Source organism: Scyliorhinus canicula, chromosome 19 (assembly GCF_902713615.1).
Source record: "Scyliorhinus canicula chromosome 19, sScyCan1.1, whole genome shotgun sequence".
In the NCBI taxonomy this organism is placed as follows: Eukaryota; Metazoa; Chordata; class Chondrichthyes; order Carcharhiniformes; family Scyliorhinidae; genus Scyliorhinus; species Scyliorhinus canicula.
Window position 1 is genome coordinate 25,740,063 of NC_052164.1, and position 23,013 is coordinate 25,763,075.

At 46.6% G+C, this 23,013-nt stretch overlaps 1 protein-coding gene across 2 annotated transcripts in view; it reads right to left on the bottom strand.

Annotated features, from left to right (window-relative positions):
* LOC119954521 (beta-1,4 N-acetylgalactosaminyltransferase 2-like) overlaps nucleotides 1-23,013 on the bottom strand; it is a 46,091-nt gene that overhangs the window by 16,820 nt on the left and 6,258 nt on the right. For both annotated transcript variants that reach the window (XM_038779814.1, XM_038779815.1), the window contains 5 exons: nucleotides 18,264-18,455; nucleotides 15,365-15,493; nucleotides 11,828-11,934; nucleotides 11,696-11,733; nucleotides 3,844-4,024 (listed from right to left, as the gene is read on the bottom strand). In XM_038779814.1, coding sequence (XP_038635742.1) covers nucleotides 3,844-4,024; nucleotides 11,696-11,733; nucleotides 11,828-11,934; nucleotides 15,365-15,493; nucleotides 18,264-18,455 — 647 coding nt within the window. The remainder of the gene's footprint in view (nucleotides 1-3,843; nucleotides 4,025-11,695; nucleotides 11,734-11,827; nucleotides 11,935-15,364; nucleotides 15,494-18,263; nucleotides 18,456-23,013) is intronic.

Genomic DNA, 23,013 nt, shown 5'->3' on the forward strand with positions numbered 1-23,013 from the left:
ATTACAGCCTTGGTCCACATGAACAAAGAGCTGAACTCAAGAGGTGAGGTGAGAGTGTCTACTCTTGACATCAAAATATAATTTGACTGAGTGTGACATCAAGGTGCCCCAGTAAAATTATTGTCAATGGAAATCAGGGGAAATTCTCTCCACTGGTTGGAACCATACTTAGCACAAAGGAAGATGGTTGTGGTTGCTGGAGACCAATCATCTCAGTGCCAGGATATTGCCACAGGAGTTCCTCAGGCCAACCATCCTAGGCTCAACCATCTTCAATTGCTTCATTAATGGCCTTCATTTTATCGTAAGGTCAGAAGTGGCGATGTTTGCTGATAATTGTGTAGTATTTGGGACTCCTCAGATTCTGAAGCTTTCCATGTCCATATGCAGCAAGACCATTCAGCCCATTGAGTCTGCACCGGCTCTTCGAAAGAGCATCCTACCCAAGCCCATGCCTCTACCCTATCCCCGTAACCCACACAGACACGGGGAGAAAGTGCAAACTACACAGTCACCCGAGGCTGGAATGGAACCTGGGACCACGGAGCTGTGAGGCAGCAGTGATAACCACTGTGCCACCCCTATGTCCTAGTGAATGCTCGATTATCTGATTAAGTAGCAAAGAATACGGTGTACTAAGAGAGATACTGATCCAAGTTGACCTGACGTGACTTTTAACCTGATGGATTAGAGTGGCCGCTGTGGTGGGATTGCTCCCATAGGAGGGGCTACATTCAGAGCTGAAACAGTGGTATTTTCCTCAGTGTCAGGCAGAAAAAAAAAAAGAGAATGCTAAGAAAAATGTTATATCCCAGTGCTATCATGAGTTTCTAATGGTTAGTCTCAATGGGTGAGATTTAATGACCTCATCCTCTAGAGTGGGCTAAGCGGTGGAAAGGGTTGTATATTGGGAGGGAAGGCATGGCATGAAGTGCCCATCGCCGACCTGATATTCCGCAATTAAGGATGAGAGCTTTCCCACTCAGACACCAAATTGAGACTTTAAAGTGGTCATTTAAGGGGCTCATGTCACCACTGCTTTTAAGAATATGATTAGTGCCACGTGAGCAATGGTGAGCGCCACTGGCAGTGAGGGCTTACTCCCGATAGGGGGCCGAGGGCCTGTTGGCTCTAACCAGCTTGCCCCACTTAACTCTCCGTGGGACCTACTGGCAGCTCGGAGTGGCAACGGGCCAGGCAGATGTCTGATCGGCTTTTGATCACATTGGGGCTCTCTGAAGTGCCCATGTTGGGATAGTCACCACTGATGTATATATTGTATATAGAGGATGTTGTTACAGGTGCTTTATGGTAAGGCCCCTGTATTACAGGTACGCGGGTAGATCCCTGCCTGCTGGCTCCGCCAGGTAGGTGGAGTATAAATATGTGCGCTCCCGTACAGCTGCTGTAGGAGGCCACACATCTCAGTGTAATAAAGTCTTGATTACATCCTACTCTCGTCTTTGCGTAATTGATAGTGCATCAAGGTTACCATGGGCTTTATCAGTGGATGGACCCATTTTGTTTTACTCATTTACAGGATGTGGTGGGGGTGGGGTGGGAGTTCCAAGATTTTATCCTGTGACATAAAATTCAACCCAAGAGATTTCAACAATAGATTGAATTTATATAGATGTTTAGAACATAGAACATTACAGCGCAGTACGGGCCCTTCGGCCCTCGATGTTGTGCCGACCTGTGAAACCATCTGAAGCCTATCTGACTACACTATTCCATTTTCATCCATATGTCTATCCAGTGACGACTTAAATGCCCTTAAAGTTGGCGAGTCTACTACTGTTGCAGGCAGGGCGTTCCACACCCCTACTACTCTGAGTAAACAAACTGCCTCTGACATCTGTTCTATATCTATCACCCCTCAATTTAAAGCTATGTCCCCTCGTGTTGGTCATCACCATCCGAGGAAAAAGACTCTCACTGTCCACCCTATCTAACCCTCTGACTATCTTATATGTCTCTATTAAGTCACCTCTCAGCCTTCTTCTCTCGAACGAAAACAACCTCAATTCCCTGAGCCTTTCCTCGTAAGACCTTCCCTCCATACCAGGCAACATCCTAGTAAATCTCCTCTGAACCCTTTCCAAAGCTTCCACATCCTTCCTATAATGTGGTGACCAGAACTGCACGCAGTACTCCAGGAGCGGCCGCACCAGAGTTATGTACAGCTGCAGCATAACCTTGTGGCTCCGAAACTCAATTCCCCTACTGATAAAGGCTAGCACACCATATGCCTTCTTAACAGCCCTATTAACCTGGGTGGCAACTTTCAGGGATTTATGTACCTGGATGCCGAGATCTCTCTGTTCATCTACACTACCAAGAATCTTGCCATTAGCCCAGTACTCTGCATTCCTGTTACTCCTTCCAAAGTGAACCACCTCACACTTTTCCGCATTAAACTCCATCTGTCACCTCTCAGCCCAGCTCTGCAGCTTATCTATGTCCCTCTGTATCCTATAACATCCTTCAGCACTATCCACAACTCCACCGACCTTTGTGTCATCTGCAAATTTATTAACCCATCCTTCTACACCCTCTTCCAGGTCATTTATAAAAATGACAAACAGCAGTGGCCCCAAAACAGATCCTTGCGGTACACCACTAGTAACTGAACTCCAGGATGAACATTTGCCATCAACCACCACCCTCTGTCTTCTTTCAGCTAGCCAATTACTGATCCAAACCGTTAAATCACCTTCAATCCCATACTTCCTTATTTTCTGCAATAGCCTACCGTGTGGAACCTTATCAAACGCCTTACTGAAATCCATATACACCACATCAACCGCTTTACCTTCTCAAAAAACTCAATAAGGTTTGTGAGGCATGACCTACCCTTCACAAAACCGTGTTGACTATCGCTAATCTACTTGTTCTTTTTAAGATGATTATAAACCCTATCTCTTGTAACCTTTTCCAACATTTTACCCACAACCGAAGTAAGGCTCACAGGTCTATAATTACCAGGGTTGTCTCTACTCCCCTTCTTGAACAAGGGGACAACATTGCTATCCCAAAGTATCCCAAAGTACTTTTAAAAAAGTGTCAACAAAGAGAATTTGACATCCAGCCCCATACGGAGATATTAGGGCAGGTCACCAAAAATCCGATTGAAGAATTGGATTTTAAGGAGTGTCTTGGAGGGAGCCGGTGATTCAGCAAAGTTTAGGGAATAAATTCAAGAGCAAAGGGTTCAGGCAGGTGGAAGTACCACTACCTGTGTGACTAAAAACAACCCAAAGATGTGCAGGTTAGGTGGATTGGCCACGCTAAATTGCCCGTTAATTGGAAAAAATGAATTTGCTCTAAATTTATAAAAAGAAAGAATGAAAATATTAAACTAAAGGCACTGATGGACTGGGATCCATTGTAGGGTCTGCGATTGCTGGGGTGATGGTGAACTGTTCAGGCAGTAGAATTTTGAATGAAATCTATTTTATGGGAAGATGGGAATCTTGCCAGGAATGCACTGAAGTTGCCAGGTCCAGAGGTAACAAAGACATGGATGAGGATTTCAGGAGCAGGTAAGCCAAGTTGGGATGGAGATGGATGGTTGAGTAGATCTGGATGCAGAATCTCCGTTAGGGTGAGTAGTAGAATGTGAAGTTTCTGATTGGCCAAGCAGATGTATTCTGTTAGCAGGAATATCTCCCATCATTGTGAGCCGCAAATAACTGTCAAAATCTTATTGTTTTGACTGCCTGCACCATGTAGGAAGATTGGAATAAGTTGCCAAGGAAATGGGTAAATTTCATGTTTGGATTGAATTGAAAGGTAATTTGAGATGACATTAACAAGTAAAAAATGAAGGTCTGTACTTAACAATATCAGCTGTATTAATGTGATATATTTTGCTTGTGTAAGTAATATATTTGAGTACAATATTGAGGAATTCCAAACTTGGGCTGGTTACTGTTAATTCCTTGCCACCTAATCCATTTAACACACCTTCAGGGACTTCAGCAATCGTGTTAAATACTCCTTGTGTAGCTTTTAGTTTCACCTAAATAACAAGAGAATAGATATGTAACTCCAGGCAAATGTCACTCAATGCATAAAATATGGTGCTGTATTTCTGGAATTCTATGGTGTGTTTGTGCAGTTGAGCACCTGGGAAAGATAGTGGCAGTCAAAGGGCACGATTTACCTGAAAAATGGCTACGTGTCATTTTGGGCGTGGTGTTGTATACCTGCTGTAATGGCAAGATCATGGCCTGTATTCACCCGCACTTAATGCAAAAAACGAGCCCCGTTGGTTGTGCAGCCTTACCAGGCGGGCACAGCCCAATGCCGTAAGAAGGTCAACGACCTCCACCGGGAGAGCTTTGCGTCTGTGAGGCCATCAAGCCATCCTTAAATATTATGGAGACGCATCAGAGGGGCAACCAGAACTGCACAGGTGGCATCGGCCCCCTGGCACTGGTCCCTCCTGCCACCCCCAGACAGGCAGCGGTGTGCTGGGCATCAGAATCCTCACCGCCTATGAGGAATGGCCCTGTAGATTGCGGTAATGACAGAAGGCAAAGCGGTCACTGACAGCGAGGTTGGCCTGCATCGCTGAGATGAGGATCCACTGCCCCTCCAACCTGTCTCAAGGGGGTTGTTCATGTCAGACAAGATTATCCTTCCATCTCACTGATGACATACATATTCTCCATTAGAATCTCCATCAGATGGTGTCGGCCCATCTGTGCATTGGTGGTGGCCACCCCAACCCTCCCAGAGACCCCCCCCCCCCCCCCCCAAAGCCACACACCCAGTTCGACAACAGTAGTGGCCAGTCTTCTGGGACACATTCTGGTGAGCAACACACAGTTGATGATACAAATCAGATGGAGATGGAGGCCGGAACATCGAAGGGAGTCAGCAGTCGGAGATCTGTTGGATCCCAGGGCACATTTGGGTCCCAGCCAGATGTCGGGTCTCTGGATCAGGTTTTCCCACAGCTGATGCAGACGAAAGGACGTGGCCATGAGATTCAAGAGGGAATGTCAGCGACACTCGCGGGTCCACAGCCGACTGGAGGAGTTCCAAAGGCGCAGGAGATGGCGGCAGCAATGTGTGGCACTGAAGTCAATACTGCTCGGGTGGTGAACACAGTGGAAAGCCTGCAGCATGATGTCAGCGTCATGAGTGGTGGTGTCAAAGCATGGCTGAGTCAGCAACAACCATGTCTGAGCCCCTCGATAGCATGTTTCAGTCGCTGGGGAGTGTCCCAGATGCATGTGGACTTTGCCGAGGCACTGCGGAGCGTGGCCCAATCTCGGAGGAGTGGCCAATCACGGCATCGGTATCATGGTGCAGACAATGGGGAGCCGCCAGGGCTGGCAGAGCCAGATGTTGCAGGGGCCTCCGGAGATCGCTTCAGCTGTCTCTGTTCAATGGAGACCCCCAGGGCCCACGGGCACCATCTGGGAGGAGGGAGGGCCAGAGGCCAACCCGAAGCCTTTCAACAGGGAGAAGGTAGCAGTTTCCAGCTCTCCTGAGTCCCCCTCTCCTGACACTGGTCAGCGGGCAGAACAGGGTGGCACAGCGAGGCAAGTGCCACTGGTAAGGTCACTGGGGCCGTCCAGCCTCAAGCCCTGTAGAGGACACACGTGAAGGGCATCAAAGCGCACAGGCGTGGAAAGCAACAGGCTGCCTCCATCCCCGATGTACATGCTGGGGACTTAGATATAACGACAAAACACGGAGGACTAAGAAGATTGTGGATCACAGGTGACCCTCTGTGGCGTGTACTGCAGAGCACCACCAGAGCAGTTGAGGCATCGGAACCGCATTTTGAGCAGTTCGATGCATGGCTCAATGACGGCACGAGTACCGACATGCGTCTCGTTATACCGGGTCACTGCATTGATTTCCGGCCTCCGTACTGGCATCATTGGCCAGAACTCAACTTAACCCCCAAGAACCAACCCGTCAACCTGGGATGGTCCTCGAAGACGCCGGGATCTTCGAGTGTTCCAGGAACACACTCCCTGGGAAGCGTGCACACACATGCATGATCCAGAGGTGGTGATTGCACATGAGTAGGACATTCAGGGAGTAGAACCCCTTCCTTTGATGAAGGGGACTCCCTGTTGCCTTGGTGTGTGCAAGGCGACATGCGTGCCATCTATTACCGCCTTCACCTGGTGCATCCTGGCGATGGCGGAAAATCCTGCTGCCCGGGCACCTTCATGGGCTTGGTCCAGCTCAAAATTTGTATAGTCTGATGCCCGGGCATACAGGGTTTCCATGACTTCACGGATGCGATGTTGGGCTGTAGGTTGTGAAATGCTGCACAAGCCCCCATTCGAGCCATGGAATGAACCAGAAGCATAAAAGTTCAGGGCTGTAATGGCCTTGACGGCCACCAGGAGTGCGTATCCTCCTCCTCCACGTGGTGCCAAGTCTGAAAGGACATGGCGCAGGTGTCGCACCATCTCCTGGTTGAGACGGAGCCTCCTGGGGAACATGATGTCGACATCTTCTCAAATGACCAGCGACGCCTGTTCGCCTTGGCCCATCACCGGCCTCTCCCCTCTGGGTCATTCCCTGGCTGGATGGGTGTCTGGGTTCTCAGGGCGTGGGGTGGGACCCTACACATAGGCTGCCGCCTCGAGCATGAGTCGACGCTGCTGCCGCCACCTTCTCCCGCATTTGGCGGCCTGGACTGCCACCAGCACTACGAGGGCAGATGCTGCAGGGTCCATGATTCTATAATGTGATATCTGTAAGGAATTAGAGAGGGAGAGAGACCAACAGTCAGTTATAGCTTCCACCCCAGGGACATTGAACCCCATCTTTACGTTTTCACCTTCTCTCAGAGTGCCATCCAACGAGTCTCACAGGGAATGAATAAGACTACCAATAGAGCAGCAGGCCAGAGGGAAGGCCTCAGGTTCTATGAAATAGCACTGGAAGCCTTATTCCAGGAGGATATTTACTAGGGTCAGGAGACGCTCAAGGCACACTCTGTCTTGGGAATAGGAGCATCGAGCCTTGGAGATAAATTCCATGGGCGTGGCTTGCAATGCAAGTAAAAGTTCAATAACCTTTCATGGACGGTCAGGGTCAGAGTTGCATCTTGAAATGTCATTTCCTAACTGTAATGACTTAGACCAGGCCTTTGAGATTGGCCAATTGGAATAAGAGTTCCCTGATTAGTGGGCCAATCAGGGAACCTCTTCTTTGTATATAACATAGAACATAGAACAGTACAGCACAGACCCTTCGGCCCTCGATGTTGTGCCGAGCCATGATCACCCTACTCAAACCCACGTATCCACCCTATACCCGTAACCCAACAACCCCCCCTTAACCTTACTTTTGTTTTGTTTTTTTTAGGACACTACGGGCAATTTAGCATGGCCAATCCACCTAACCCGCACATCTTTGGACTGTGGGAGGAAACCGGAGTACCCGGAGGAAACCCACGCACACACGGGGAGGACGTGCAGACTCCGCACAGACAGTGACCCAGCCGGGAATCGAACCTGGGACCCTGGAGCTGTGAAGCATTTATGCTAACCACCATGCTACCATGCTGCCCCTAACATGATGAGGTGATGCCGGTGTTGGACTGGAGTGAGCACAGTAAGAAGTCTTACAACACGAGGTTAAAGTCCAACTGGTTTGTTTCAAATCACTAGCTTTCGGAGCACAGCTCCTTCCTCAATATGCCACACTAACCACTACACCAGCAACGTCACCCAACTCAATGTACCACATCCCATCACTTACCCATCAGCAATCAGAACTTGTGCCCAACATTCAAATGCTCTAGCTCATCCTCACGCAACACATGTTGGTAACCTGACACCCATATCTCAGCTTTCAAATACACCCAGCTATTCAGGTACACCACCCAAACAGATTGCAACACACTGTATGATACCTCTCGAGATACAAGATTGCAAGTAACAGAAATGTTCAGCAACGCAATGGCAGTGGAATGCACTGTTGCATCACCTGAGCCCTTTGGAAGTTTTGGTGCTCTGAATCATTGGTGCAGGAGCAGTTATGGATGTTGCAACTAGTGCTGTCAAGGATATCCAGGGTGACCGTATATTCCTGCCTCAATTATCTTCTCAAATCCCACTTCACCCACATCCTGCCATCTGACACGAAGTTCAAACTTAAGATGGTATGACGTTGGAGTTCTTGCTTTCTACCCAACACTTTTTCCCTCACCTGAACTTTCGCCGACAATATTTCCACTTTCAGATACCCAAAAGTGCCACCAGATCAACAGTACAGCCATTAATGGAATGAGCAAAAGTATCCGTGAAGGAAGGGATCCCTTTTAAATTAACCCTGTTGCGACCAACTGAGGGCAATGAATAAAGCAGGGGAGCCAGCCCCTTACCTGGGGCATAAAGAAATTGGGGTCCCGTTCAGAAGTTAACAAATTTGGGGACTTTTTCGAGGGATTGCTCACAAGAGCAGGAATGCCACAGAGTCCACTGCCATTGTCAAGGAGCATGGCAAACTCCAGCTTCAACGTGGCATTGGACTTTGTGTATAGCTTGGAGCCCATCCTTTCCAGTGTGAGGTGATGACTAAGTCTGTGACAGCACTGATGGGGCTGTGTCTTGTCAAGATGACAGCCAGTGGGGCAGTGAAGCAATCTATGCCTCAGCTTCCACTGCAGCAGAGGCAGACCTCGTCCAACATCTCAATACTGCAGTGAAAACTGCTGTTTCAAGCCTAGCTCAGTGCAGGGCAGCCTCAGACTCTGGCCATCAAGGCTGTGGATACTCGTGTTCAAAGGGTGTGCAGCTAACTGTGCTCCAGCAGATTTGTGAGAATCCTGATATGCTACCCATGGCAGTGCCAATGGTTCAGTGGAGCACAAACCTACTGCCTTCTTTCGGAATGACAGCATTTGTGTTCCCAGACTGTTACTGCCCCACAGTGCCCTTCTGGTTATCTTTCAGCCAGCCCAGATGGCTGCCACCCATGCACAGGAGGTGCTACCCAAAGGCCATCAGCAGCTTATTCCACTGACGGTCAGCAGCCTTCTACCAGCCATGCTGCAGCCACTGGGGTAGCATAGGAGAACTAGGAGAGGAAAGGCATCTGAAAGGGTGGCGCTCAGGGAGCGCAGAAGGATGAATATTTCCCTGCCTTCAGAAGTCCAGTTTTGTATACATTATTGGAAGCGTCATTGGATGAAGTTGCAATGGAATGGTCTTGCTGTACGGTCTTTTTTTTTTTAAGCAGGTTGGCCAAGTGGACGCTCTGATAGTTCGTACCAGAGGAACTGAACTATGAGGAACTGTGGAGCGGCAGTGATGTGTGAATGTGTTTGAGTGTGACAATCAAAGCTGATCTTCCATCTCAACTCCACTCTCCCATCTGCTCACTATGCCCCTCGATTCCTTGAGGTACAAAAAGCTGTGTGTCAACCTTGAATATTCTCATCAACGGTGTATCCTCGACTCTCTGGTGCTGAGAATTCAAAAGATTCACAACTCTGAGTAAGAGATTTCTCCAGTCCTAAACGATCAAAGTCTTACTCTTCCACTATGCCCCTGTGTTCTAAGTTCCTGAGCCAGAGGAAGCTCTGTATACTATTTCAAGCCCTTTCAGAATCTTTTATTTTTCATTCTTCTAAACCTCAGAGAGGATAGGGTCAATTTACTCAGCTTCTCATCATGGGACACCCTTATTATCCCAGGATCCAACCAAGTGACGCTTCACCCCACCTCTAATGAAATATATCCTTCCATAGAAATGGAGATCAAAATTTGCCAAATAATAATTTGTTGGTTGGTAATAGAGAGCTTGAGTATTACTGAAAAAAAGAGAAATGCTGTTGAAGCTTTTTGTCTTGCACTCGTCAAGAAAGAGGCAAGAATACCAATTCTCAAAGGGAGCAACAATCTATACTGCATGAGAAAAGGGTGTTAGCGATCGGTTGGCAAGTGATCTCTGATTAGCAGCGGCATTGCCATGGAGAATTCACCAGGGAACAGTTAACTGCCAAGATTTTGTTTAATTTCAAACCAGTTATGTTGATTCTGATTGGTAAAGGCATTGCCATGAGGAATGAACCAGGGAATGGCTGACTCCCAAGCTTTTGTTTAGTTGAAAATGTCTGGATAGTCTCTTTTTGCTTGCAAAGGACAGGGTCCTGTGTGTGAATAAATGTAGCTTCTAGCACAGGTAGGTGAACCACACTGCGTGCCCGATGGATAATCTTAAATCGACTGTTAGCTAGGAAGGAAAAGCTAACCTTATTTTTTATGAGTTGCTTTGTCTCAGGCAAGTAGATCCCACCATTGATTGATACCTGGGTTTAATTTTTCTTTTTCCCAATTTGGTCTTCAAATTATTCAAAGTGGCATAATTGGGGTGTTATGTCCCTGATTCAAGAGTTTGATACCAATTCTGTCACATCGGGTGATTTGGTTATAATCTTCCATTGCCAAGAATATCAATTTGACACAATTTTAAGGAGACAGAATACATAGATAGATAGATAGATAGATAGATAGAGAAATACAGCACAGAACAGGCCCTTCGGCCCACGATGTTGTGCCGAACTTTTGTCCTAGGTTAATCATAGAATTTTGGACACTAAGGGCAATTTATCATGGCCAATCCACCCAACCTGCACATCTTTGAATAGTCAGAAATGGAGAGGAGCGAGAGAGAAGTGAAGAAGCAGAGATAAAGGAGAGCAATAGACAGATTTTAATAGATGGGAGGGGAGAAGGAAGATACAAATTTAGATAAAAAAAAGATAAATCTAACAAAGGATACCAGATAAAAGTGCTGTTAATACTGTTTATAGTAATTTAATGCAATTAATAATAATAATCTTTATTATTGTCATAAGTGAGCTTACATTAACACTGCAATGATTACTGTGAAAATCACCTAGTCACCACATTCCAGTGCCTGTTCGGGTACACTGAGGGAGAATTCAGAATGTCCAATTCACATAACAAGCACGTGTTTCGGGACTTGTGGGAGGAAACCAGAGCTCCCGGAGGAAACCCACGCTGACGCGGGGAGAACATGCAGACTCCGCACAGACATTGACCCAAGCCTGAAATCGAACCTGGGACCCTGGCGCTGTGATGCAACAGTGCTAACCACTATGCTACCGTGCCCACCCCCCCTTGTGTAGACAATACGTTGTTACGTTGCTTTTTTTCAGATGAATATAAAAGCAACTTTAGGTAAGGGGATGATACAAAATATCGTTTGGCTTTGTCAGGCAGGAATACAAAGTGAATAATGATTGAGTGGCAATTTAATACTGACTACTTTATTTTTTTTAACCACTGAATTGCCATACTTCATTTTTAGTTATGTAATTAATTCAAATATTGGATAATTCCATTATTTGGTGCAACGATGACTTTAGTTAACAGGAATGGAATCTAATCTGATTCAAAAGGCACTGCCTCTGACAAATCAGCACTCTCGTCAACACTGCACCAAAGCTTTAGCTTTGATTATGCAGCCGGATTCCTGAACAGAACTGACTCACCCACCATCATCTGACATTGCGTGCTAACACCGAGCCTAGGTGACACACAAAGCCCTCTTGGATTTAGAGAGGCCCCTTGCTGAACATGGTGTGAAGGAGCTACCAGTAGTTGTGGAATTGTCACCAGACAGGAGTCGGTGCTTTCAGGGCAAGAAAAAACCTGGAAGACGAAGAGAATGTACATACCATATAGTCCCATCTTTCCGATGCAAACACACCTAATCCTGAAAGAAGAGATTTTATATGTTTTATACAACAAGATGAAGTACAAATGAATAACATTCATTGCTTTACTGAAAATTAAATTGTTATTCTCACCGGGAATGACAATTGACTGCAGCGGCATCACTTCAACCCCGTTGCTAGGATAGCTCAGTGGGGAATTGGGTTGGGCAATTATTACATTCTTCAAGGGCGATTCATTTCTGTGTAGAAATAGTTAAATATTTGCCACTTAGTGAATACACTTTGTTTTCACCTGAAAATAACTTGAAACAAATGTCCTCTGATCAACCTGAATTTACAGTGAAAATGATGTTAATCTCAAAATGAAACAGCACCCATTAAAATAGATCCATTCTGTGGTGGAAAAGCATTCTTTCATTAGAAATTAATATAGACTTCTCAAACCTGTTCAAATCCCAGCCTGTCTCTCAAAGAGATTTGTTTGTTTTATTTCCACACTGAGTCCTTAGAAATTCTAGTTGTGTCCCACCTCCAGTTTTCTATCTGCACCCCCAATAACCAAAACTCTAACTAACTCAGCCTTGAAGAAATTCAAAGATCCAGCCTCCACTGTTTTCTGGGGAAGAGAATTCCATAGATTAAAAACCCTAGAGAGAAAAATATTTCTTCTCAATTCTGTCTCTTAGTCTAAATTGCATCCCATAGAATCTCTACAGTGCAGGAGGCCGCCATTCGGCCCACCGAGTACGCACCGTCCTCCGAAGGATCACCCTTCCTAGACCCACTCCCCATAACCCCAGTTAATTTGAACATCTTTGGGCATAAGGGGCAATGTCATATGGCCAAACCACCTAACCTGTACATCTTTGGACTATGGGAGAAAACCGGCGCACCCAGAGGAAAGCCATGCAGACATGGGGAGAACATGCAAACCCCACAGTCACCCAAGGTTGGAATTGAACCCGGATCCCTGGCGTTGTGAGGCAGCAATGCTAACCACTGTGCCACCAAGTTCTTGGCTCTCCAGTCGGATTCACTGAAGTCCTTCAGCAAAGGAATTTTGCCACCCTTACCTAATCTGGTCTACATGTGACTCCAGATCCAGTATTGTGGTTGGCAACAAAAGGGCAAGAAATGCTGGTCTAGTCAATGCGCCCACATCCCATGAAAGTATTAAAAAAAAATCCTCTCAGCATCCTTTCTGACAGGATCTTGTATGTTTCAATGACATCACATCACATTTTTAAAAATTGTAAAATTCATTTTCGGGTTGTGTGTAACGCTGCCCATCCCTAGCTGCCCTTCAAGAGGTGGGGGTGAGTTGCCTTCTTGACCATCTGCAGTCCTCGAGGTGCAGATACAAAAATCACAACTGGGATACACCAAACTGTTCAATCTTTCTTTATAAGATAATACCTTTCAGGCATGAATCAGGTGAATTTTCAATCATCTGCTTCTATTGCAATTATATCCTTTCTCAAATAAGGAGATTAAAGTAGTTCATAATACTCTAAGTGTAGTCTCACCAAGGCCCTGTACAGCTGCAGTAACTCTTCACTACTTTTGTATTCTATTTCCTTGCAATAAATATTTCAGCATTCTTACTTTCCTGCTGCTGCTATCCCATTCCCGTTCTTCACTCCCATGTTACATCAGCCTGCACCTTCTCTTTGTGCCTCTTTGCATGATGGGAGATCACATTGAGGTACTCGTCATAGCTTCCACCTGCCACATCTTACTCTTTTGCTTGAGTTTCTGACCCAGTGCACCTGTTGGAGGCTAATCTTTCCAATATCCTTTCTGCCCCACTCAGCCCTCCTAATGCTGACCCCAGGAATTCTGCCAATGTATCAGCTATCACCACCCTTCTCCACGTCACGCTCCAGAATGTAGGTTATAGAATCATAGAATTTACAATGCAGAAGGAGGCCATTCGGTCCATTGAGTTTGCACCGGCCCTTCGAAAGAAGAATCTACTTAATCCCTTGCCTCCACCTTCTACCAGTAACCCCACCTTAACCTAGGTTTTTCAAGTATGGAACGATCTGTCTGGACTGTACGCAGAACAAAAATTTTCACTGTACCTTGGTACACGTGACAATAAATCAAAATCCGATCCAAATGGTGGAGCAGGTTCAAAGGGCCGAATGACCTACTCCTGCTCCTAAGTTCTATGTCCTTTGTTCCTAAGTATTTTCTGGCTGAGTAACAGTCTGTCAGACAATGGGGTGGTCAGTCCTATGCAACCAGTATGTTTTATGGACTCCACAATCCAGCAGATGATAATATTCCATGGAGTCATCTCAGAACACTGGAGCCCCATTTCTTAGAACCATCTAGACCATAGTTGAATGATGCACCTTCTGATGCAGAAATGAGAAATCCACCGTTAAATTAAATGTTCACAACTTCAGCTAATTTCTTGAAACCTTAAACGTCGAGTTCCTCATGAACTGATTGAGCTTCTCGTTAAATCCATTTACGCTATTCGCAAAACGTACTCCTCGAGGAACTGAATTCTACATTCTTGCCACTCTTTCCATAAAGACATTTCTCCTGAATTCCCTTTTGGATTTATTAGTGGCTCTCTAATATTTTACCCAGTTTGCAAGTATGCCTCTCTCGTTTAAACATATAAAATTCTTCAGTGGTTTAACAAGGCAATTGCTGGGAGCATAGCTCCCTTTGCTGGGATCCAGTGCTACAATTCACAGTCTTCAAATAAGGGATAGATTGTTTAAGACCGAGATGAATAGAAATCTTTGGAACTCTCATCTTCATAGAGAGATGTGATGCTCAGTCAATGAATATATTCAAATCAGAGTTCAAAAGATGTTTGGACATGAAGGACAGCACGGGAAATTCTGTAGCTTTTTAAAAATATTCTTTCATGAAAGGTCAGGTAAAGTTGCCATAGTCCCAGATGACCATAGGCTGCTTTCCCTTTTGAGAGAGAGAGCTGGCTGGTGGCAGTGTAACCTGAGGATCACCACTCCTCAGGCGAGAGGCAAGGTCGAGAAGATGGGGCCTTCATGAATAAGCTCAGCTGGTACGGGAGTTGAACCTGCGCTGCTGGCTTTGTTCGGCATCATAAACCAGCTGTCTAGCCCACTGAGCTAAACCGGTCACTGGCTTTATTGCCCATCCCCAATTGCCTTGAGGGGCAATCACATTGCTATGGATCTGGAGTCATGTAGAGAACAGATGAGGGCAGATTTCCTTCCCTACAGGACATTAGTGAACCAGATGGGTTATTATGGACAATCGTCAGTGGTTTCGTGGTCATCGTTAGGCTTGGAATTCCAGACTTTTATTCAATTCAAATTTCACCATGTGCCGTGGGTCCCCAGAGCATTACCCGAGTCTCTGGAATACTAGTCCAGTGTTACTGCCTCCCATAGGGCAGAAGAACAGCCATGATCTTATTGAACAATGGAGCACGCACAAATAGAATGACTATTGACCTGTTTCTGTTTCTTATGTTCTCAAATTTGCATCAATAACAGGTCAGGGAATAGAATCCATTAGAATTTGGCACTGAGGCTTGAGGTAGGGTAAAGGAGTTTTAATTTACATCCTAAATTAGAGTTACTTTGGGTAGACTTTGACTTCTGGGAAAATCAATTGTGCTTTTGAATATTTAAGGGAACAGTATTTAAAACCCATTACCTCTTCTTGTGTTGTTCATACTGTAGTTTTCTCCTTTTTTCAATGGATAAAATATTTTTTGAATCGTAAGCTGCTAATAGAGTCCATTGTTTCCCAATGTTACAGCTGCAATTATTTTTACCATGTAACCTGCAGAGGATTTAAAGTTGACTCAAGCCAAAGTGACAAAAAAAAAGTAAAACATTTCATGCATTTATTCATTATTTAATATGCATGCCACTCCCCCGTTTCAACATTGAGGTCTAAGTAACCATTGCTATGATCCTTGGCAACCAGGCTTGGAAATGTTTTAATTGTTCAATAATCATTATGGAGAACCTCAAGTGAATGGTTCAATGATTGGAGTTCAATTTCCTGTTATTCTATTCTGTCCCTCAACGCCAGGACCGGGCAGCAGTGCACGATCACCTGAGGCCAGCCAGGGTGAGTCACCAGCACGGTGCCCCTGGCGCCAACTCCATCCCACACACGTGTAGCAGCCCCCCCAACAACTATAGGTAAATCAAACCCCACTCTGCACCATTTGCCTACAGACAGACCACCTGCCATGGTCGGGTGTTCAACACACACCAAGCCACTGGCTGCGGATTCCATGTGCTGCCCGCTTCTCACACTCTGCAATATCTGTCCCCCCAGGAGAAGGCCCACAACTGCTATGGATCTGGAGTCATGTATAGAACAGGTAAGGATGGCAGATTTCCTTCTCAACAGGACATTAGTGAACCAGATGGCCAGACCCGAGGCCCTTCATCACAGATCAGAGGGCATTAGACCCAGTTGATAGGGTTGGAGGACGGCCAGTTGCCAAGGTGGAGGTCGGTGTCGGACATGCAAGTGAGCCCCAATGAATTGCAATGTCCCTAAGGCACCTGTGCCACCCCTCCCACAACCTACAATCTAACCATGTGACTTGTCTTACATGATCACCTGGCGATGAGGTGGGTCCATAACGTGACCCGCGCCCCCCCCCGCTGCAATCCCGTGACACCCCGGAGCACATGTCGAGGACGACACCGACTTTTCATCACTGCTGTCACCAGCACCCTTCACCATGCCACAGACATGCACCTCGGCTGGTGAAGAGGCTCCTTGGCTCAATCTGGTGCACACCACACATGCAATGGTACATCAGATGGATGGAGGAACCCCCAAGGGGTCGGATAGTCAGAGGGCGGCCAACCCCAGGGACTAGTTGCTATCCACATGCATAGCACTCAAGCCACTGATACTGCCAACCATCTAGGTGCAGGCAGGAAGCGCCTGGATCCCAAATTTGCAATACCTTTAAGAACAATTACAGCTGAGGTAGTAGTATAAAAGTAAATGCAATTCTTTACATGTTATGACTACCCTTGAGGTGCAATCTGACCAAGGTTCTAACTTTATATCTAAAATCTTTTTGGGCATAATTTGTAGTTTAGGTATCAAGCAACTATAGTCGAACCCCTATCACCCACAAACTCAGGAAACTTTGGAGAGATAGCACCAGACTCTCAAAACCATGATTAGAGCCTATTTCCATAAATATCCAAGAGTTTAAAACTAAAATCCGGAAAGACACAAACTAGAAATCATCCCAGTGCATCACAGATTCTTACCCTTTTATTTTATTTCCCTTACCACCACCCTTTCCTCCCTGCGTTGCTTATGTGTGTAGAGTGTGGGCGAGTTATGAAGTGTGGGGAAGGGGGGCGTTGGAAAGGGGTATTCGATAGTCAGTTACATTTTTTGTCTGTTTCATTATAATACTTTGAATAATAAAAGTTTACTTAATTTAAAGTTACAAACCAGATGACTGCAGTTATTGGGACCAACCAAGGACCTTGGGCATTGTAAATAAAATCTTGGCCGGAATTCTCCGGCTGTTCACTGGCGGTGGGATTCTCTGGTCCCTCTGGCTGCACCCCCGCCGTCCGCAGGTTTCATGGCAGGGTGGGGCGGCTTCAGAAATTTCCATTGACAGTGACAGGAACAGAGAATCCCGCTAGCGAACAGCATGCCATCTTCCATCTCCGAGAACCATGCGGCTGGGGACTGGAGAATATTGCCCCTTATTTCACCTGCGTTGCCACTCTGGGTCAAGCGGGATTGGAATAGAATCCTCCGATGTTGTGATATCTGTTACTGCATTCAACATTTATCCTTTGCATGCGAGTATGGATTATCCCAACTAAAATGGAGAAGATGTAGAATGTGTATTCATGTACTTGTTGCCATGTCCTGTACACAGGAAATGATGGGTTGGTAGCGCGGGGGTTCTCACCAGGTGGCTTTCGGCATGTTGTGCAAGATCTGCAGAAGGTCTTACAGTAAAAACATTTGGATTGATGTCCTTTGTCATCATTTCTACACAGCTCAGCAACTTTATTAAGGGGAAATGCATGACATGTCTAAAAGCAGGGGCGGCACGGTGGCGCAGTGTTTAGCACTGCTGCCTCACAGCACCGAGGACCCAGGATCAATCCTGGCCACTGTCTGTGAAGTTTGCACATTCTCCCCGTGCCTGCATGGGCCTCATCCCCACAATCCAAAGATGCACAGGGTAGGTGAATTGGCCAAGCTAAATTGCCCCTTAATTGGAAAAAAATTGGATACTCTAAAAATTTATTTTAAAAAAGACTGTCGAAAAGTCATTTTCTCATAGGCACGAGGCGGATTAGGGGTAGGGGGTCACCATAGTCAGGCAGCAGGTGTGGGCTTGCGGATTGCCACTGATTTTAAAGATGCCATTCCACAATAGACATATTGCTGACAATTTTCTGATTTAATTAAAGGAAAAGTGAAACATTTAGACAATATAAAATATCGTAGTTATTTCAAGGACAGAATTAAGGATACATTGAAACATTTCTAAAATGGGGTTAATTTCAAATAATAAATATAATACACCAAGCCTTACCAACTTCCTCCATAGGGAGACAGAAAAGTTAGTTTTTCCGAAGGTGCCAGATTTAAGTGCAGGTTAGCAATGTGCTTGTTATTTTTCCAGACAGGACGTAAATTCCTCAGTGAAGTAAATTTTGTGCAAAAGAATATCACAGGCACCAAAATCACCACCAATATGATCCGGAGAAAAACGTTGGAGTGCATACTGAAAAAAAAAATGCTAATAATTAAATATTTGAAGGAAACAATGCAAGCAAACCTTAAGTTAGAAATGTTACGGAGCAGGGACTTCCGATAGCGGCCATGGAGTGGTCGCACATTTGATGGCTCCCGCTGAAGGCGGGTTTTAAAATTTTTTCTCCTGCCTGAAGGGCGTTGTATTTGAGGCAAAATGTAAAATGTACAGGAGTACCGGGGGGGGGGGGGGGAAGAAAGGTAACACTACTCTGGTGCAGTTGGTGGATGGACCTGTGGACAAGGAGTGGTGCAAGGAAGAAAGGGCCACTGGACCAGGAGAGTCTTCATGGTGTGCCACAGGAAAAAGGTGGTGGACAAAAAGTGGCTGTGCTGCCTGCCCAATGGTCGACGGAGCAGTTTGTAGAGTTCCTGAATTACATGTTTCTGCAACAGAGGAAAGAGGCCCTGGAAGCCCTAGCCAAGGTGGTGGAACTGCTGAGATCTGGGATTGAGCGAGTGGAGCAGAGGCTGGAGTCCCAGGGTCAGGCAATCCAGAAAGTGGAGGAGGCGGCGGCGGGGGAAGGGCGGCGGCACCAGGAGCAGGTGGCCTTGTATGTGGCGGAGGTGGGAGTGATGAGAGAGCCAGAAGACGCTGAGGGAGCATCTGAAGAATCACACAAAATTTAAGGATAGTTGGGATGCCTAAAGGCATTGGTGGTTTGGAGGTTGCTATGTATGTGGCAAGGATGCTGGAGAAATTGGTGGGGGAGGGGGCCTTTGATCAGCCCCTGGAGGTGGACCGAGCGCACAGGGTGCTGAGGAGGAGGCCGCAGGTGGGCATTCCCGAGGGCCATGGTGGCACCGCTTTCTGGTCAAGGAGAAGATCCTTCTATGGAAGAGGCAGACCAGGAAATGTACCAGGGAAGGGAATGAACTGTGGGTGTACCAGGATCTGGGTGCAGAGCTGGCAAAGAGGAGGGCTGGGTTTAATTGGATTAAGGCTGCCCTCTTCAAAAAGGGGGTGAAGTCAGACAAGGCTGGGAAAGGGATGGGTGGGACAGGTGTTACATTCAGGGCTGGATATGAAGGCGAGGGGGGTGGCGGTGTTGATTAATAAACTGGTTGCATTTGAGGTGGGAATAATTGTGGTCGATCCGGGGGGGGGGGGGGGGGTGAGATATGTGATGGTTAGTGGAACGTTGGAGGAGATGCCGATGGTTCTTGTCCATGTTTATGCCACAAATTGGGATGATGTGGATTTTATAAGGCGGGTGTTGGAGAAGATCCCGGGGACTTGCATAAGTTGATTATTTGGGGGGGGGGGGGGGGTGGATTTTAATACGGTCATAGATCCGAGTGTGAATCAGTCGAGTCCCAAGACGTCAAGGGCGACAGCAATGGAAAAGAAGCTGGGGTTTATGGATCACCTGGAGGGCGGTTGGATCCATGGAAGTTTGGGATGCTGAGGGCAAGGGAGTTTTCATACTTCTCCCATGTGCACGGGAGTACTCCTAGATTGATTTTTTTCTGTTGGACAAGATGTTGCTGGCTGGGGTGGCCGAACGATTGTGGTTTCTGACCACTCACTGCACTGGGTGGATTTACGGGTGGCCTGGAGGGGGGGCCTAGCGCCCACAGTGGAGGCTGGATGATGGATTGCTGGTGGAAGAGGTGGTGTGTGAGCAGGTGAGGGCTGCCATTTGGGGCTACATGGAGCTGAACGACATGGTGGAGATCACAGCCACCACGCTGTGGGAGGCACTCAAGGCCGTATCCCGGGAAGGGGGGGGGGGGGGGGGGGGGGAGGGCAAGACTGGTGGATGAGATCATGAGGGTGGACAGGAGGCATTCGGAGGCGCCGGAGGCAGGACTGTTGCAGGGGAGACAGAGACCCCAAATGAAGTTTGGGCTAGTTTCTATGGGGAAAGTGGTGGGGCAGCTGCGGAGGGCCAGAGGGGCGGTATACGAGTATGGGGATAAGGCAAGTATGATGTTACTCATCAGCTGAGAACGCAGGAGGTGGCAAGGGAGATCGGTGAAGTTATGGATGATAAGGGAAAGGTGGTGATGGACCCAGAGGGGGTGAATGGAATGTTCGCGGAGTTCTACAGGAGGCTCTATAGGCCGGAATCCCCACCCAGGGAGGGGGGGATGCGGCAATTCCTGGATGGGTTAGTGGCTGGGGGTTCCAGTTGGGCTAAGGGAGGTGATGGATAGTATGAGACTGCTGCAGGTAGGGAAGGCTCCGGGTCCGGGCAGGTTCCCAGTAGAATTCTAAAAGGTTTGGGGTGGTCCTGGGACCACTGATAGTGAGGGTATATAATGAAGCAAGGGAGAGGGGACAATGCCCCCCTACACTGTCGCAGGCTCCCTTCTCCCTGAGTTTAAAGAAGGATAAGGATCCAGAGCAATGTGGGTCATACCGCCCGATATCACCGCTGAACGTGGAAGCCACGTGTAATTGAAAATACAGAAAAATGTGTCATTTGAAACATGGAAGTCTGGCAATATCTGGTCTGACAGGATACAGGGAAAGATCCCACAAAAGGTTAATAGCAGCTGCAAAGAGCAGGATTATAAAATGCAGATTCTTTCGCACAAGCAGGTTTAGCAAACACACAGGTTTCATGTAATAAGCTAAAACAATGGCTCACACCTTCATGGAATGTAACTATCTCAGGAAGCATCTGGAAAAGCATGGATGAGAGTTTCAATTGAATTAAGTGACGAATGTTTAAAGCAGGCAGGTCTTTCAAGTCAAAAACAAAGTTTCACACCTTAATTGAAATAAACTCTCTTAGTAAACAGCTGGAAAGGATGGATGATGCTCAGTCGAATTTGGTGTCAATTCTAAGTGTAAAATTCTACGAACATCAAGTCAATTAAAAGAAAATTGGAGACGACCTGTCTACAAGAGACATAATTTAAAGTCAAAATCAAAGGCAAAGTTATGAGCTGGGGACAATTGGAAAATTAAACGATTCGAAATCACAGAAATAAAAGTAACTATTGAAACCAAAGCATTTTTAAAATCAGATCTGAGAGGTGACGTTATGCCCAAAATGAATAATTAGTTGTATTAAAATGTTTACATCAAAGATACTTTTTAAACTATCAAAGTTAAACAAGCTCATTTACAATAAAGTTGTTAAAACTTAATAACTCTTCGAAAGAGAATATAAACCCGAAGGGGACAGCCAGCAGAGCCAGCTCTCACAGCTCAGTACATGGGAAGAATAAGACACAGCAACCGAGTTCACCAGCGAATACATCTAAAGAAGACCAGATTTTAAAGATGATTGATTGTCAAGGTGAACCTGAAGGTCCCTTCAAACCAACAGGAAGGATCCAGACGCAAGACCTTTTTACCTTTCTGTAAAGAAAGTGTTTGCAGCTTTTAAAAGAAAAAAATATGTAATAATAAAATAACTTACTTAACCTGAAGAAGTGTTTTTTTCCTAAAGTCTACTTTACTTACTTAGCAATGCAGGACCCAGGACATTGATGCTACTAAGTGGTAAGTAGATAAAATCTTCAGTGAAGGTATGGGTTATACCGGGGGATAACTTGAAAATATAGTTTGCCCTGAATAGCACCCACCGAAGCCTGCATCGGAGTCAGGGAGTGAGAATCCCTGTTCACCATTTAGAATATCGACCCTTTTTTGGTATAGGGGGAATTTTAAGAATAGTGGTGAGTTTTAACTTCACACGTTATTGGTGAACATGTTGGCTTCGTGAATCCAGGACTGCGTCTCGGGGGTGATAGGCGAGGGTTAGACAGGTTTTGTGAAGGGGAGGCAGTTGTCGGTGAATGTGAGGAGCTCCTCAATGTGAATATGATGCCTTTGGAGGGGCAGGAGGTGGAGGTAGTGGTGACGATGGGCGTGGAGAAGGCTATTGATCGGATGGAGTGGGCGTATTTGTTGGAATGCTGGGCCGGTTCCGGTTCGGGCAGGAATTTGCGGATTGGGTCCGCTGCTATATAAAGGCACCGGTCACGAGTGTGGGGACGAACCAAGTGAGTTTGGGTACTTCGGATTGCACAGTGGGATGAGGCAGGGGTGTCCACTAACTCCATTGCTATTTGCCTCGGCGATAGAGCCTCTGGCAATGGCACTTAGGGCTTCGAGGGACTGGAGAGGGATTGAGCAGGGGGTGGGGGGGGGGGGGGGGGGGGGGGTGTTGACTTTGAGCTCAGGGACTCATTGTATGCAGATTACCTGCTACTATTATATATTTCGGACCTAGTGGGCAGCATCGGAGGCATCATGGAGATCCTGGGGGAATTGGCCCATTTTCAGGATGCAAATTCAATATGGGAAAGTGCAACGTGCTCCCGATAGAGGCTAGAGCGCAGGAAAGGAGGCTAGGGGAATTGTCGTTAAGAGTGGTTGGGGCGAGTTTCAGGTATTTGGCGTATCCAGGTGGTGCAAAGTTGGGCACTGTTGCATATACTGAACCTGGCTTGGTTGGTGGAGCTGATGAAGGGGAATTTTAAGAGGTGGGATGTGCTGCTGCTGTCGCTGACAGGGCGGGCTCCGATAGTAAAAATGACAATGCTGCCAAGGTTTCTGTTCAGATTTC